General features: G+C 60.7%; 1 protein-coding gene across 5 annotated transcripts in view; it reads right to left on the bottom strand.

Moving 5' to 3' along the window:
• Window positions 1-7,106: 7,106 nt before the first annotated feature.
• LOC101932307 (voltage-dependent L-type calcium channel subunit alpha-1S) overlaps window positions 7,107-14,933 on the bottom strand; it is a 100,256-nt gene continuing 92,429 nt past the window's right edge. For 3 of the 5 annotated variants that reach the window (XM_065595000.1, XM_065595003.1, XM_065595005.1), the window contains 4 exons: window positions 12,650-12,732; window positions 11,679-11,773; window positions 10,494-10,661; window positions 7,107-8,500 (listed from right to left, as the gene is read on the bottom strand). In XM_065595000.1, coding sequence (XP_065451072.1) covers window positions 8,324-8,500; window positions 10,494-10,661; window positions 11,679-11,773; window positions 12,650-12,732 — 523 coding nt within the window. In that variant the 3' untranslated portion in view covers window positions 7,107-8,323. The remainder of the gene's footprint in view (window positions 8,501-10,493; window positions 10,662-11,678; window positions 11,774-12,649; window positions 12,733-14,933) is intronic. The other 2 variants (XM_065595004.1, XM_065595002.1) reach the window with 1 other exon arrangement.

Below are 14,933 nucleotides of genomic sequence, written 5' to 3'. Positions count from 1 at the left end.
CCGGCACCCCCTGTCACGAGCCAGCTGGAGAGGGCCCGATCCCGGGCTGCTTGCACGCTCTCAACTCCCATTGGCTTCAAGGCGAGCTGGCTTCGAACATCAGCCTTCTTTGTGCTCTGTCTTTAGTGCCCAGGGCCATTCATAGAATCATAGAATATCAGGGTTGGAAGGGACCTCAGGAGGTCATCTAGTCCAACCCCCTGCTTAAAGCTGGACCAATTCCCAACTAAATCATCCCAGCCAGGACTTTGTCAAGCCTGACCTTAAAAACCTCCAAGGAAGGAGATTCCACCACCTCCCTAGGTAAAGCATTCCAGTGCTTCACCACCCTCCTAGTGAAATAGTGTTTCCTAATATCCAACCTAGACCTCCCCCACTGCAACTGGCCATTCCCCTAGCCTGGCAAGGGAAGCCATTTGCAAGGCACAAGAACCAGGGGATTGTGTCAGCCCAGCTACAGTGCTGCTCCTTGTCCAGCCACGTCCTCTATTAACCCTTTACACACACAGATGTAGCCTGCACAGAGGCTTAGATCGTATGGCGGGAAGGCCCATTGTGATCGCTAGCCTGAGCTCCTGCATAGCACGGGCCAGGGGACCGAGCTGAATTAATTCCTGCCTCAGTAGAGCAGATCTTTCGGGAAACCACCCAGTCTCGACTGAAAAATTGCCACTGCTGGCTGGGTAACCCGGATGCAGACGAGCCAGCCCCAGCTGTGCCGAGGACTTGAAAACCGGCCCCGGAGCCCCTTCCTATTCTTACATATCTCAACTGATTCCACTCCTGTCCAGAGTCGGATGCCCTCAGTGGCAGCTCCTCCACACTGCTGTGCTAATGTAGGAAGGGCACCTGCGGTAGCAGCCAGAACTCCTGGGTCCTCAGCACACGTACTGCCTTGCGAGGTAAAGGTGGGGAGCAGACCTAGGTCCAGACTCAGACTCGAGGGCTGCGCACCTGCATCGCCCAGACGTCAGTGGGAATTCTGGGTGCTCAGCCCCTCTGAGAACCAAGCACCTGGTGTTTCAAGTCACCGAACCCCAGGTCTGTGCGGTGACATACGCTCCCAGACAGCCCTTTGTAATGAGAGGTGCTGGGGGCAAAGCAAGCGTGCCTCATTGTTCAATATTACAGCAGCTGGGGGACCCAACCAAGAGTGGGGCCTCCCTGTGCCAAGCACTGCACAGTCACACAGTGCGAGACAGGCCCTGCCCCAAAGAGCTCACAAGCTAAACAGACAAGACAGACAAAGGGTGGGAGAGGAAACTGAGGCACAGTGCGGGAAGTGACATGCCCAAGGTCACCCAACAGGCCAGTGGCAGAGTTCCCTGTGACTCTCCTGTGTCCCCGTCCAATGCTGTGACCACTAGCCATCCCTTCCTCCCATCACCCCATGTATTTGCTCTGGTTAAGCAGCTCCCTCTTCCTCTCCTCAGCGTTAGCTTTGCAGATGGGTATATTGTATGTGTCTCTTTCCAGGGTACCTCTCGTCATACCAAGGTTAATTACAGCCCAGATTCACCCCCTCAAATTCCTGAATAATTTCTCCCACCTCTGAAATGCAGCCAGCTCTCACATGACAGGCAGGTGAAATAGCATGCTGCCCCTATAGGAGGGGAAATGTTGCCTGATGACACAGAGCCAACTTCCTTACACTTAAGAGAGGTGCATTATTATTGTCTGTGTTACCAGAGTGCCTCCATTGTGCGGGGGGCTGTACAAACACACACCAAAGAGCTGGTTTGTGGGCCCAAGCACCAACAGGCGGGTACAGAGAGAGCCAGGAAGCAATGAGACAATCCTGATCAGCGCCATGGCAGCTGGTGTGCTGCACCTAGGGACCAAATAGCAAGTGTGAAAAATTGGGATGGGGGGTGGGGGGTTAATAGGCGCCTCTATAAGACAAAGCCCCAAATATCAGGACTCACTGTAAAATCGGGACCTGGCTGAGCTCAGAGTCGGAATCATTGTCAAGTGTGTTATCAGCATCACAGCAAAGGAGGGATTTGCAGGACAAGGAGCGGGTTTGTGGGGGTTTCCAGGGAGCTGTTGTGTTAATTTCAAAGGATGAATGGCCCCAGACAGTCACAGGTGTGAACATGAGCCTGTCACCACCCCAGGTCTGGGGTCCAGAGACCTCGGTCTGCTTAGTCCCATGGCAAATGTGCTCGAAAGTTCACGCCAAAGGCTGGGAATTATTGATCAGGGGACACAAGAGCAACAGGTTCAAACCCAAACCCGAAAGCCTTCTGCGATTGACGCGGAGTGGTTCTGCAGGAGAAACGATCCAATGTATCACAGGGCATTGGCTAGAGTCGCTTATTCTGTCCCTCTTAGCAGACAGGAAAGGGTTCGTTCTGTAGCCGGATTGCTGTGAATGAGGGTCACTTTCCTGGCTTTTGACCCAAGAGACCGATGCAGAAGGAGGAGAAGGGACAAGGTAGTAAAGGTGGGGCAGTACGGCTTTCCACCACCTTCTCAGGATACAAGTCACTGGCTGATACCTGGGCTGGCAGGTCGGCCTCCTCCCAGCTCACTTCCCCAGGCTGGGGTGTCATCTGGCTGGTCTGGTCCCTCTCCTTCGCTGGCAGGGCAGAGTCGGGGGGGACTGTCTCTTCCTGTCATGCTGGTGTTGGGCCGTGCTGATGGTCTCGGATCAGGCGAAAAGCCGAGAGAGAGAGAGAGAGAGAGAGAGAGAGAGGACAGGAGGAAGACGGTGGGGGGTAGAAAGGAACACACAGAGAAGGGGAAAGCCGAGCAGGTTCTCACCTGTATTAGGTGTGATCCTCGCTGTCCAGCGGCGATGGGCCGGTGTCCTCACTGGCGGGCTGCTGCGGATGTCCGGATGATCGAGGCTCGCCAACCAAGGGCAGAGTGTCTGCAGTGTCTTTGTTAGCACAAGAGAGCTCCTGCCATGCCGGCTGGGGCCATGCTACAAAGCACAAGGGCCCATGCAGCAGAGCTTTTAATGCCCCTGCAGTGCAGACATGGTTTGGCCTCATTTGCAGGATCCCTTGCCTGGAAAACGTTAGCTGGGAGTCAGTTTCTCCATCACGTCTCTGGGAGGGGAATCCAACCTGCGCTTGTGTAGCACGTTTCACACGGCCCCAGCCGTCGCCTCCTGCTGGGCTTGGGGTGGGTTTGATTTCTGGGCCCATTTCCAATCCAGGCCCCTCACAATGACCCAATCTCTTGAGACCCCCTCAGAGCTCTCCCCCTTTGCCTCCCTGACAGGGCTGGAGTCGTTTAGCCAGCAGCAGCCTGTCATCGCTGCGGCATCCAGGCCAGGACGCAGGAAGAGACACCAGAGAGAACCACTGGGTCTGGCTGTGTCCAGCAGCCTCAGTGGAGGGTCTCCTGTGTATCCATGACAGGCCAGCCCGGTCTCTCCCCTGCCCCTAGGGACACAGCAGTGCTGGGCGGTTGGCACCGTTAGGTGAGTGTCAGCTAGGGTTACCATATCCAGCAAATAAAAAAAGAGGACCCTCCACGGGCCCTGGCCCCGCCCATTTCCCCACCCCCCAGCCCCGCCCCAACTCCGCCCCTCCCCGCCCTAACTCCGCCCCTCCTCCCTCCCACTCCCAGCCATGAGGAAAGGGCTACCCCAGCGCTACCGGCTTCACGGTTTGCTGGGCAGCCCCCAGACCCTGCGCCCCCGGCCGGCGCTTCCCCAGCGCAGCTGGAGCCCGGGAGGGGAAGCGCCCAGCTGGGGGCGCAGGGTCTGGAGGCTGCCCAGCAAACCGTGAAGCCGGTAGTGCTTGGGCTTCGGGCAGCCCCCTTGCCTCTGGACCCTGTGCCCCCAGCCGGGCACTTCCCCTCCCGGGCTCCAGCAGCGCAGGGTCCGGAGGCATGGGGGCTGCCCGAAGCCGGTAGCGCTCGGGCAGCTCGGCTCTTAAACAGAGCCGAAGAGTCGGGGAGGAGCAGAGCCTCCAGCCGCAGCGGCTCTGCTCCTCCCCGACTCTGTTTAAGAGCCGGGCTGCCCGAGCGCTACCGGCTTCGGGCAGCCCCCATGCCTCCGGACCCTGCGCCGCCGGAGCCCGGGAGGGGAAGTGCCCAGCAGGCAGCTGGGGTCCGGAGGCATGGGGGCTGCCCGAAGCCGGTAGCACTAAGAGGCCCTTTTTCACCGGTAAAAGGCCCTTAGCCAGTGGAACAATGCACCAGGGCGGGGTGTGTTCACCATCGCTTGGAATCTTGCACGGCGATCAGCTGGGACGGGCTCAGAAGCAGGCCCCAACTCTGCCAGGAGTCATGGGCTGGATGCAGGAATCACTGGGAGACAGTCTCCATCCAGGGTGATGCAGGAGGCCAGGCTGGCTGGTCACCGTGGTCCCTTCTGGCCTGAAGCTCTCGGAACTGGTAGCACTCGGGCAGCCCGGCTCTTAAACAGAGTCTGGGAGGAGCAGAGCCGCCACGGCTGGAGGCTTTGCTCCTCCCCTGACTCTTTGGCTCTGTTTAAGAGCCGAGCTGCCCCAGCGCTACCGGCTTCGGGCAGCCCCCATGCCTCCGGACCCTGCGCCGCCGGAGCCCGGGAGGGGAAGTGCCCGGCCGGCGGCTGGGGTCCGGAGGCAAGGGGGCTGCCCGAAGCCGGTAGCGCTCTGGGAGCTCGGCTCTTAAACAGAGCCGAAGAGTCAGGGGAGGAGCAGAGCCGCCATTTTCCCGGACATGTTCGGCTTTTTGGCAATTCCCCCCGGACGGGGGTTTGAGTGCCGAAAAGCCGGATATGTCCGGGAAAAAGAGGACGTATGGTAACCCTAGTGTCAGCTTAGACTTGAGCTGGGCCTGAACCAAGAGCTGATCCCAGGCACTCAGCAACCCCCTGAGCCACCCATCGCCCACCTCCCCCACTGAACCGCAGCCAGGCCCCAGGGCACGGGACACCTAGGCGCAGAGCCAGCGCTTTGATGTCCCTGGGACTAGGCTGATCCCCTCGGTCACATGAGCCCAGTGAGGCGCTGGGAGGCCCTGACAAAGCCCCATTGTGGGGCAGGAAGTGGGAACAGCCTGTCCGGCGGTGGAAGGAGGGGGTCTGGCTGCACAGAGAGAGCTGTTCCTGGGAGTCAGCTGGAATGAGATCAGCAGGTCGCGGGTGTCCTGCAAAGCTCGTGCTACGGGGCGAGCCAAGGGGAGACTCGGTGGCTGGAAGCTGAAGCTGGAGACATTCAGGCTAAACATAAGAGGCCTTTTTTCACCGGTAAAAGGCCCTTAGCCAGTGGAACAATGCACCAGGGCGGGGTGTGTTCACCATCGCTTGGAATCTTGCACGGCGATCAGCTGGGACGGGCTCAGAAGCAGGCCCCAACTCTGCCAGGAGTCATGGGCTGGATGCAGGAATCACTGGGAGACAGTCTCCATCCAGGGTAATGCAGGAGGCCAGGCTGGCTGGTCACCGTGGTCCCTTCTGGCCTGAAGCTCTCGGAACTGGTTTCCTGCCCCGTGGGACCTGCCTCTCCCCAATTTCTGGGTTAACTCCTGAGCAAAAGGGAGGGGTAAGACTTGGAGTTGGACAACCAGCCCCCTTTAATGAGGATACGTCTGAATTACATCCCAGATGCCCCATCCACAAACATGGGCTAGTTTACCTCACTCCCCATGGGTAGGTCAGGTGGGGAAACCGAGTCACTTCCTTTTGCTGTGCCTCAGTTTTCCCCCACCTCAGCCACACACCCTTAAGATCTCTGGCTGGATCATGATTAATGAAGTTTCACAACTCCCCCGCGAGGCAGATGGGTACCATTATCCCCACATTACAGAGCGGGAAACTGAGGCACGGAGCAGGGCGAGTGATTTGCCCATGGGCACCCAGTGTGCCAGAGCTGGGAACAGACTCCAGGAGGCCTGGCCCACAGTCCCCTGTTCCAACCTCTAGACAATGCTCAGTTCCTACAGCGTGTGTCTGATTAAACACTTCGCGGGGGGGCCAGCCACTCCTTAAACCCCCAGGGATGCCCCCTGACTTCTGGGGGAAGAGCCCTGAGTTCCGTCTGAGCACAGGTTTAATTTCCCTGCCAACTCCCCAGCTCTCCACCCCCAGAGAGCCGCTGACTGCCTGGCTCCTTTCCCCTCCCCCGCCCCGCCCCGCCCCCCCAGGGGGACCCCCTGCTGTCACTTGCCAGGGCTTGGCCACAGATGGTCCCTGCGACAGCCACTTCCCGTTTATTAAGTTAACAAATAAACACCATGGCTGAGAGCAGACGGGCTCTATTGATTCAGCGCGTCCCACGGGACCCATAATTTCTCTGCATTTTAATCTAGATTAGCCGGGGGGGGAGGAGCCAGGGACTGGGCTAGCAATGGGCTCGCACTGCTTCAAACCAGAGCGTGCAGCCCGGGGGGCCAGAGGGGAGGAGAAGCACTGTCCAGCAGGGGGTGCCGTGCAGCCACCCCCACCGCTCACCATGACAGAAGTGCCGTCCTGGCAGCACTGACTGGGCAATGCTGTCTTGGCTGGGGTGGGGTGTCTCTGGCCTTGTCCCAGATCACGCCACGTTGGCAGGACAGCACGGACCCCTGGAAGCCACGGCAGGCCAGATTCTCCCAAGAGCCCAGTCCCCAGCATCGGGCTCCTTGGGCAAGTTTGCACAGCGAGGGAGAGGACGAATTCAGCAGATCAGCCGTTCGCTACAAATCCCGACCCCAGCACATCTGCTCCCTCCACGACTTTCAAGCCCTATCGGGTTCCTTTCCTGGTACGAATGAATTTGGCTCCGGTTCGTCGCCGGAGAAGGAACGGGGCTGGATTATCAGCTAATCACAGAGAAGCCACGTCCTCAGCTGGCCCAGCTCCATTGACAGCAATGGCACGATGCTGATTTACACCAGCAGGGACCCCTGCGCTCCCCTCGTCTGACCTTCTGTTTAACCCAGGCTGGAGAATTTCAACCCGTTGTTCCTGCCTCAAGCCCCTGCCTTGTGGTTTTTGGAAGGAGCCATCCAGATGCAGCAGAATCCACCCCACTCAGAAAGTTGTTCTGATTGTTAATTTCCACCCCCACCCACTAAGAACGGGCGCTGTATCTGAGCTAGATTTCACCCAGAGCACTTATTCCTGCTTTGAAACAGAGCGAGGCAGCCCCACCTTTGAACCCAGCCTGGGAAATTTACCACAAAAGGCACCAAATCTCCTCTTTATTGGGCTGATTAGAACAAAACACACGTGTGATTTTACTCAGCGTCCGGAAATGCCACCTGTCCTGGGCGAAGACAATGCGACACAGGAGATTGACCCAGGGCTTACGTGGTGAGCCGGCCCCTTAAGGCACGGACCTTCTTTCTGTCCTGTGCTGGCACAGCCCCGAGCATCATGCCGGGGGCTCCTAGGCACTAGGGTAATAGCAATAATAAATCACCACGGGGCAAGCTGCCCCTCCCAGCTCAGGGTCCAAGCCAAGGGCAGGCCCAGGCCGTGGCTCCTGGGACAGAGGAAGGGATGCCGTGTCAGATGAAGGGTGGGATAGTGGTTAAGGCTCTGGCCTGGACTCAGATGTGGGGTCAGTTCCCACGTTGGCCACAGACTCCCCCGTGACCTTCGGCCAGTCACCCCGGCGTTGGTTTGCAAAGGCTCATGTGACAATGAGAGGCGAGGCCTCCCGGCAGTCACAGGGAGCGAGATAAATAGTGAGAATCTCCCCCTTCCCCTCGCTGGGCCTCGTCCCCCATCTGTAGCAGGTGCCTTGTCTAGATGGCAAGGGCCGGCTCTGGCTATGTATGTTCAGCCCCACAGTTGGAAAGTGGCCGCTCATTCGGCAGGCCTGACTGGAGACACCTGGGGGGCTGGTGTTCAGAGGGATGGGCACCCACGAGTCCCACTGGCATTGGCTGGAGCTGCGGGTGCTCAGCACTGCTGGAAAGCAGGCCCCCAAGGGTCTCCGCTGGCCCCCCTCTGATCGAAGACCAGAGCACTGAAGGACAGAGTGGAGCAGCGTGATCGCAGTGCCAGGGATTTAATGACCCGTCCGGCGCACACGTTACAGCTCTTGAGAGGGCAGGGGGTGCACCTTGCCCACACAGCACCAGACACCCCTGTAGGAAATGCCCCCGGAGTTCAGGCCCTCACCGCTCCTTCCCAAACAGCCCGGCGAGTCCTTCTCTGGCTCCCATCTGCCTGGCCCGGGGCAGAGAGCAACCATTCAAGGCTGTGCGTGGGAGGAGATGGCGCTGTGTTTCCACGGTAACCCTCTCAAAGCCCACAAACAGGCAGCACCTCCCGGCTGGCACTGTTGGCGAGGGGGATCCCCGGCAGCGTCTCACAGGCAGGGGCTGGAGATGGCCTCTGGGAGCCAGGCATGCCAGGCCCGGGGGAGCTATGCAGGGACGTGGCCAAGGTGTGTCAGTGGGTGGAACCGGCCTCTGCTCCCTCTGGGCTTTCCCTTCCCCTCAGCAGCTCGGCCACAGCCTCTTCCATCAGCACCATCTCCAGCTGGCAGGTGGCAGCCACCTCGACTCTCATGGCCGTCACAAAGGATGGGTCGTGGGCCAGAGCGCCCAGGCCCCTGGAGAGCAGAGCCTGCAGCAGAAGAAAGGGATCAGCACAACCTGGCTGCTCGGGCTGTGGAGAAACGACCTCTGGGCTCTGTGCAGCTGATGCCTGCACTTCCGAACTTAGCACAAACCCGTGGAGCTGGGAACGTTCACACTCGGGAGCGAACTGGGCCTAGAGCAAAGTGTGAGCAGACACTCGGCAAGTTCCCCGTATGCAGCTTCGCTGGTGCGCCTCAATCCCGACACACAGCCCCTGCTATCCCAGCCCTGGTTCCCCGCAGCTCCACCAGTGCCCCGCAATCCCGACCCACAGCCCCCGCTATCCCAGCCCTGGGCTCCCTCCAGCTCCACCGGTGCCCCTCAATCCCGACCCACAGCCCCTGCTATCCCAGCCCTGGTTCCCCGCAGCTCCACCAGTGCCCCGCAATCCCGACCCACAGCCCCCGCTATCCCAGCCCTAGGCTCCCCCCAGCTCCACCGGTGCCCCTCAATCCCGACCCACAGCCCCTGCTATCCCAGCCCTGGGTTCCCCCCAGCTCCACCGGAGCCCCTCAATCCCGACCCACAGCCCCCGCTATCCCAGCCCTAGGCTCCCCCCAGCTCCACCGGTGCCCCTCAATCCCGACCCACAGCCCCCGCTATCCCAGCCCTGGGCTCCCCCCAGCTCCGCCAATGCCCCACAATCCTGACCCACAGCCCCCGCTATCCCAGCCCTGGGCTCCCCACAGCTCCGCCAATGCCCCGCAATCCCGACCCACAGCCCCCGCTATCCCAGCCCTGGGCTCCCCCCAGCTCCACCGGTGCCCCTCAATCCCGACCCACAGCCCCCGCTATCCCAGCCCTGGGCTCCCCCCAGCTCCACTGGAGCCCCTCAATCCCGACCCACAGCCCCTGCTATCCCAGCCCTAGGCTCCCCCCAGCTCCACCGGTGCCCCGCAATCCCGACCCACAGCCCCCGCTATCCCAGCCCTGGGTTCCCCCCAGCTCCACTAGTGCCCCTCAATCCCGACCCACAGCCCCGGCTATCCCAGCCCTGGGCTCCCCCCAGCTCCACCGGAGCCCCTCAATCCCGACCCGCAGCCCCTGCTATCACAGCCCTAGGCTCCTCACACACATAATTCCTCCGGTGCCCCTCAATCCCGACCCACAGCCCCTGCTATCCCAGCCCTGGGCTCCCCCCAGCTCCACCGGAGCCCCTCAATCCCGACCCACAGCCTCTGCTATCCCAGCCCTGGGCTCCTCACACACATAGCTCCGCTGGTGCCCCGCAATCCCGACCCACAGCCCCTGCTATCCCAGGTCTGGGCTCCCCCCCAGCTCCACCGGTGCCCCGCAATCCCGACCCATAGCCCCCGCTATCCCAGCCCTGGGCTCCCCCCCAGATCCACCAGTGCCCCGCAATCCCGACCCACAGCCCCTGCTATCCCAGCCCTGGGCTCCCCCCAGCTCCACCAGTGCCCCGCAATCCCGACCCACAGCCCCTGCTATCCCAGCCCTGGGCTCCCCCCAGCTCCACCGGAGCCCCGCAGTCCTAACCCACAGCCCCTGCTATCCCAGCCCTGGGCTCCTCACACACATAGCTCCGCTGTTGCCCCGCAATCCCGACCCACAGCCCCTGCTATCCCAGCCCTGGGCTCCCCCCAGCTCCACCGGAGCCCCTCAATCCCGACCCACAGCCCCTGCTATCCCAGCCCTGGGCTCCTCACACACACAGCTCCGCTGGTGCTCCTCACTCCCAACCCACAGCCCCCTTCCTGCGTCTATCCCACAGCTGGCTTTCTGCCTGCCTTACCGCTGTGCCAGCACCATTACTGATCTCTGCTTTCACCCCATTCCGATCCGTAGGCTCAGGGCTGGCAACTCCCCCCGTCCCATCCTGCTTCTGCCTCCGCCCCCTGGCCTCACCCCATCCCACTCCAGGAGCTGTGGCCTCTCTCCTCCTTTCACCGCTCCCCCAGGAACAGTCTCTCCAGTCCCACCCCAGCCAGTCCCCCTGCTGGGTGCTGCCCCACTGTTACCTCCTGGATGAGTAAGGTGGTGGCTGGGGTGGAGGCAGCAGCATCTCCCTCCCCGTTCATGTCACTGCCACCATCCAGCTGGCACTCGGAGCTCAGGTCCGCTCCCCGCTCCTGGGCAGCAGCCTCCTCTCTGCGCAGCTGGGCAGAGAAGGAGCCAAGAGTCACATCCTGGGGGGTGAGCAATACTGAACGTGCTGCAACAGCCTCAACAGGTGGGCGAGGGGGGGCTGGTCCGTGGAATCGCCCAGGGCCACCCCCCAGGCTTGCAGAGCAGCTCAGATCCCTCTTGCCCGCTGTGGCGTCCGCTAGCCGCCCGGTGGCACCCCTTTGGAGGAAGAGCGCAGCCTCTTCCGGGGCGATGACTCAGCAGTTGGACAGCACTACCTGCGCCTGCCCTGCTCCCCTCTGGGCTCCGGGAACAGCCGGGCGCCCCGGTTAGTTTAAGGAGAGGTGGTGATCGTTGGCGATGGTACAGAACCCGAGGGCCAGTCCTTCCTGGCTGGGCACTAGAGCAGGGACCAAGCTCTGAGCTCCAGGATACTGCCCAGTCACTTGAACTTGGCTCCTGTAGAGTCAATGGCCAACTCCCCCAGGCTAGCCCCATCCATAGCCCCAAGGGCCTTCTTTCCTCTGGAGCGCAGGGCGGAAGAGGACAGGGGAATGGGCAGAGAAGGGGCAAGGCTACAGAGCCTCATCTCCTTACATAGCGGAGCTGTGATTACCTGGATATTACAAGGCACGCCCCCCGCCCCCCAGTGCTCCATTCCCTGGTACGCCCATCCCCACTCCTAGCCACCAGTGGCCCCGGCAGAGGCTCCAGCCCTGTGGGCCTTTCCAGTTGCCATTGGGAAGAGGGCAGGGGTGCCGGAGACGGGGTCTTTGCGCCTGAGCCATTCGGGGGGCTTGTGGCTGGACACTGGGACACCCCCAGCTTCCCCCAGCCCCATGGCCGCGTCTCTGCTGCGGATAGGCCATGAGCGCAGGCTCCGTCCTGCTTCCCAGGGGCCAACCAGGCTGGGGCGGATGCAGCGCAAGAGGCAGATGCCAAGCTGGGATCTCCTGCTAGCTGGCCCCGGGGGACCCGGTGCCTCCAGTGCACAGTTGTCTTGGCCAGCCCAAAGTGGGAGGGGGACTAGCCTCCCCCCCACCCCCAGATGAGCCACATGATATCCCAGCGCCATTTACCTGCAGCTCCAATCCCGGGCATCCGCCGACACTGGCTGCCCGCCTCCTGTCCAGCCACCGCTGCCGCTTCTCCAGGCGGAAGGAGCGGTTGTGGCCTGAGGGGAAGGGAATGGGGGCATCAGGTGGGGAGCCCACGGGAAGGACACTGCTGTGGCCCTGAGGCATAGGGGGTGCCAGCTGGGAAGGGGCTGACTAGTGCGGGGGCTGGGGAAGCAGAGCTCTGGTGCACTTGGAGGTCCTGTGCACATACCCCAGCCAGCCCTGGGCCAGCCCCCTCCCCGGCGACCCCCCGAGAGAGGCAGAGGGAACTGGATGCGCCCCTCGCTCACAGGGAAAGAGCGGAGCACGGGCCTTCCCTCGGCCTTACACCCAGCCCGCCCTTGCCCCCGGCGAGGCCTGCACATGGGGATGGGAAAACAGAGACCTGGATGACCCCTCCTGGGAACCACGACCTCCTGTCTCTGCCGGCTGAGGGGGAACTCGGCCTGCAGCACCCCAGGAAATTCAGCCTCCTGCTTCCCCTCCCCTTGAGGGCCATGGCGCCCTGGGAAAAGGACCCCGCCCCAGAACTGGCACCCCCAGGGAAGGAGGTTATCTGCATTCGCTGCTGCAGGGAATTCCAGTGTTGGCTTCTCTTTCTATTGCTTAGTTCATCCTTAGGGCCATGAAGAGACAGCCCCTGCTCCCCGATAAAAGGGGGCTCACCGGCTGCCTTGGTGACAAATGGAGTCCCACCCCCACATAAAATGGGGCCCCTCCCTTCCATGCCTTATGGGGTCCCCCCAATAAAAGGGGGGCCTCCCTCCCAACCTTCTGACAAAAGAGGGTCCATCCTCCAGGCCACTTGGTGAAACATGGGGTCCCACATCTGGCAAGCTGGGAGTTTCCCCAGGCCATGACACTGCCCCCCTAGGACACCCCTCCCAGTAAGGCCAGGAAGTGTCCGGTGCGACGATGCTGCAGGTACTGACCCAGGGCAGAGTGTGGCTGTGGCTGTGGCTGGCAGGATGCCGGCAGCATCTTCTCCCCCCGCAGCTCGTCCTCGTACTGCACCCTGTCAGGGACAGGAAAGAGCGTCAGGCTGGCGCACGGACCACCACCCAGCCACCCCTCCAAGGGCTTCCATTCACAAGCGTCAGTCACCATGCGAGACCCTAACTGCCTCCTGCCCTCTGTCCACCACAGCTCCCTCCTCTACACTCCATCCCCTTCTTCAGCACCTCTGGGCTCCTCCCCTCCCTCCTCTACCCTCCAGCCCCTTCTTCAGCACCTCTGGGCTCCTCCCCTCCCTCCTCTACCCTCCATCCTCTTCTTCAGCACCTCTGGTCTCCAACCCTCCATCCTCTACCCTCCATCCCCTTCTTCAGCACCTCTGGTCTCCTCCCCTCCCTCCTCTACCCTCCATCCCCTTCTTCAGCACCTCTGGTCTCCAACCCTCCCTCCTCTACCCTCCCTCCTCTTCTTCAGCACCTCTGGCCTCCTCCCCTCCCTCCTCTACCCTCCATCCCCTTCTTCAGCACCTCTGGTCTCCTCCCCTCCCTTCTCTACCCTCCCTCCCCTTCTTTAGCACCTCTGGCCTCCTCCCCTCCCTCCTCTTCTTCAGCACCTCTGGGCTCCTCCCCTCCCTCCTCTACCCTCCATCCTCTTCTTCAGCACCTCTGGTCTCCTCCCCTCCCTCCTCTACCCTCCATCCCCTTCTTCAGCACCTCTGGTCCGTCCCCTCCCTCCTTTACCCTCCACCCCCTTCTTTAGCACCTCTGGCCTCCTCCCCTCCCTCCTCCATCCTCTACTTCAGCACCTCTGGCCTCCTCCCCTCCTCTACCCTCCATCCTCTTCTTCAGCACCTCTGGGCTCCTCCCCTCCCTCCTCTACCCTCCCTCCTCTTCTTCAGCACCTCTGGCCTCCTCCCCTCCCTCCTCTACCCTCCATCCTCTACTTCAGAACCTCTGGGCTCCTCCCCTCCCCCCTCTACCCTCCCTTCCTTTCTTCAGCACCTCTGGGCTCCTCCCCTCCCTCCTCTACCCTCCCTCCCCTTCTTCAGCACCTCTGGTCTCCTCCCCTCCCTCCTCTACCCTCCATCCCCTTTTTCAGCACCTCTGGTCTCCTCCCCTCCCTCCCTCCTCTTCTTCAGCACCTCTGGGCTCATCTCCTCCCTGCCATAATCACCCCCACCCAATCATATTAATAAAAATAGCACAAACACCACTTGCATTAGAGAGAGAACCAATGACTGGACAGACAGACACTCTAGGTAATGGATGGATGTGTAAGATGGACAGATGGATGAATACATGATAGAAGGATCTGTCTCGGGATAGATAGATAGATAGATAGATAGATAGATAGATAGATAGATAGATAGATAGATAGATAGATAGATAGATAGATAGATAGATGGATGAGGTGAATGGGGACAGACACAGACAGGACAGCATCACTAAGTGTGAAGAAGGAGAGGTGATTTACCCTGGGTTCTTTTGACACCTTAGAGACTAACAAATTTATTTGGGCATAAGCTTTCGTGGGCTAGAACTTACGTCATCAGATGCATGAAGTGAAAAAAAGTAGGCAGGTATAAATATACAGCACATGAAAAGACGGGAGTTGCCTTACCAAGTGGAGGGGTCAGTGCTAACGAGGCCAATTCAATTAGGGTGGATGTGGCCCATTCCCAACAGAGGACAAGAAGGAGTGAATATCAACAGGGATGAACACAGACTAACATGGCTACCCCTCAGAAACCTGGGTTCTTTGAGATGTTCTGGCCCGATGGGTGCTCCACCACAGGATGTGCATGCGGAGACTGCAGTCGTGCTGGCAGGCCTGCACAGAGTCACACCTTGTTCTCTGAAGGAGGGAAACGGGGCGACGTATCCGCAGAGGAGGGGAAGGAGGCCGGGAAGGTGGAGCACCCATAGGAACAAAGCATCTCGAAGAACTCAAGTTATGTAAGGTAAGTCACCGTCCCTTCTTCGTCGAGCATATGTCCCTGTGGCGCCCCGCTGCAGGGCACTCCAGAGCAGTAACTCAGAGAGGAGGGGCATGCCACAGAAGTGAGTCAAGGACTGTTCGGAGAACGATATCACCAAAGGCAGCGTCCTCTCTGGAAGCAGGGGACATGGCACATCTTGGCACAGGGCTAGCAGGAGACCAGTCGCAGTCCTGCAGATTTCTGCTATGGGAACATACTGGAAGTGGACTGAGCTCCAATGGAATGTGCTATCACCTTGGGGGGTGGGGGGGGACGCACCCCCT

Source organism: Chrysemys picta, chromosome 4 (assembly GCF_011386835.1).
Source record: "Chrysemys picta bellii isolate R12L10 chromosome 4, ASM1138683v2, whole genome shotgun sequence".
NCBI lineage: Eukaryota > Metazoa > Chordata > Testudines > Emydidae > Chrysemys > Chrysemys picta.
Note: the sequence above shows the minus strand (reverse complement) of the source record. Positions and strands in the feature narration are given on the sequence as shown.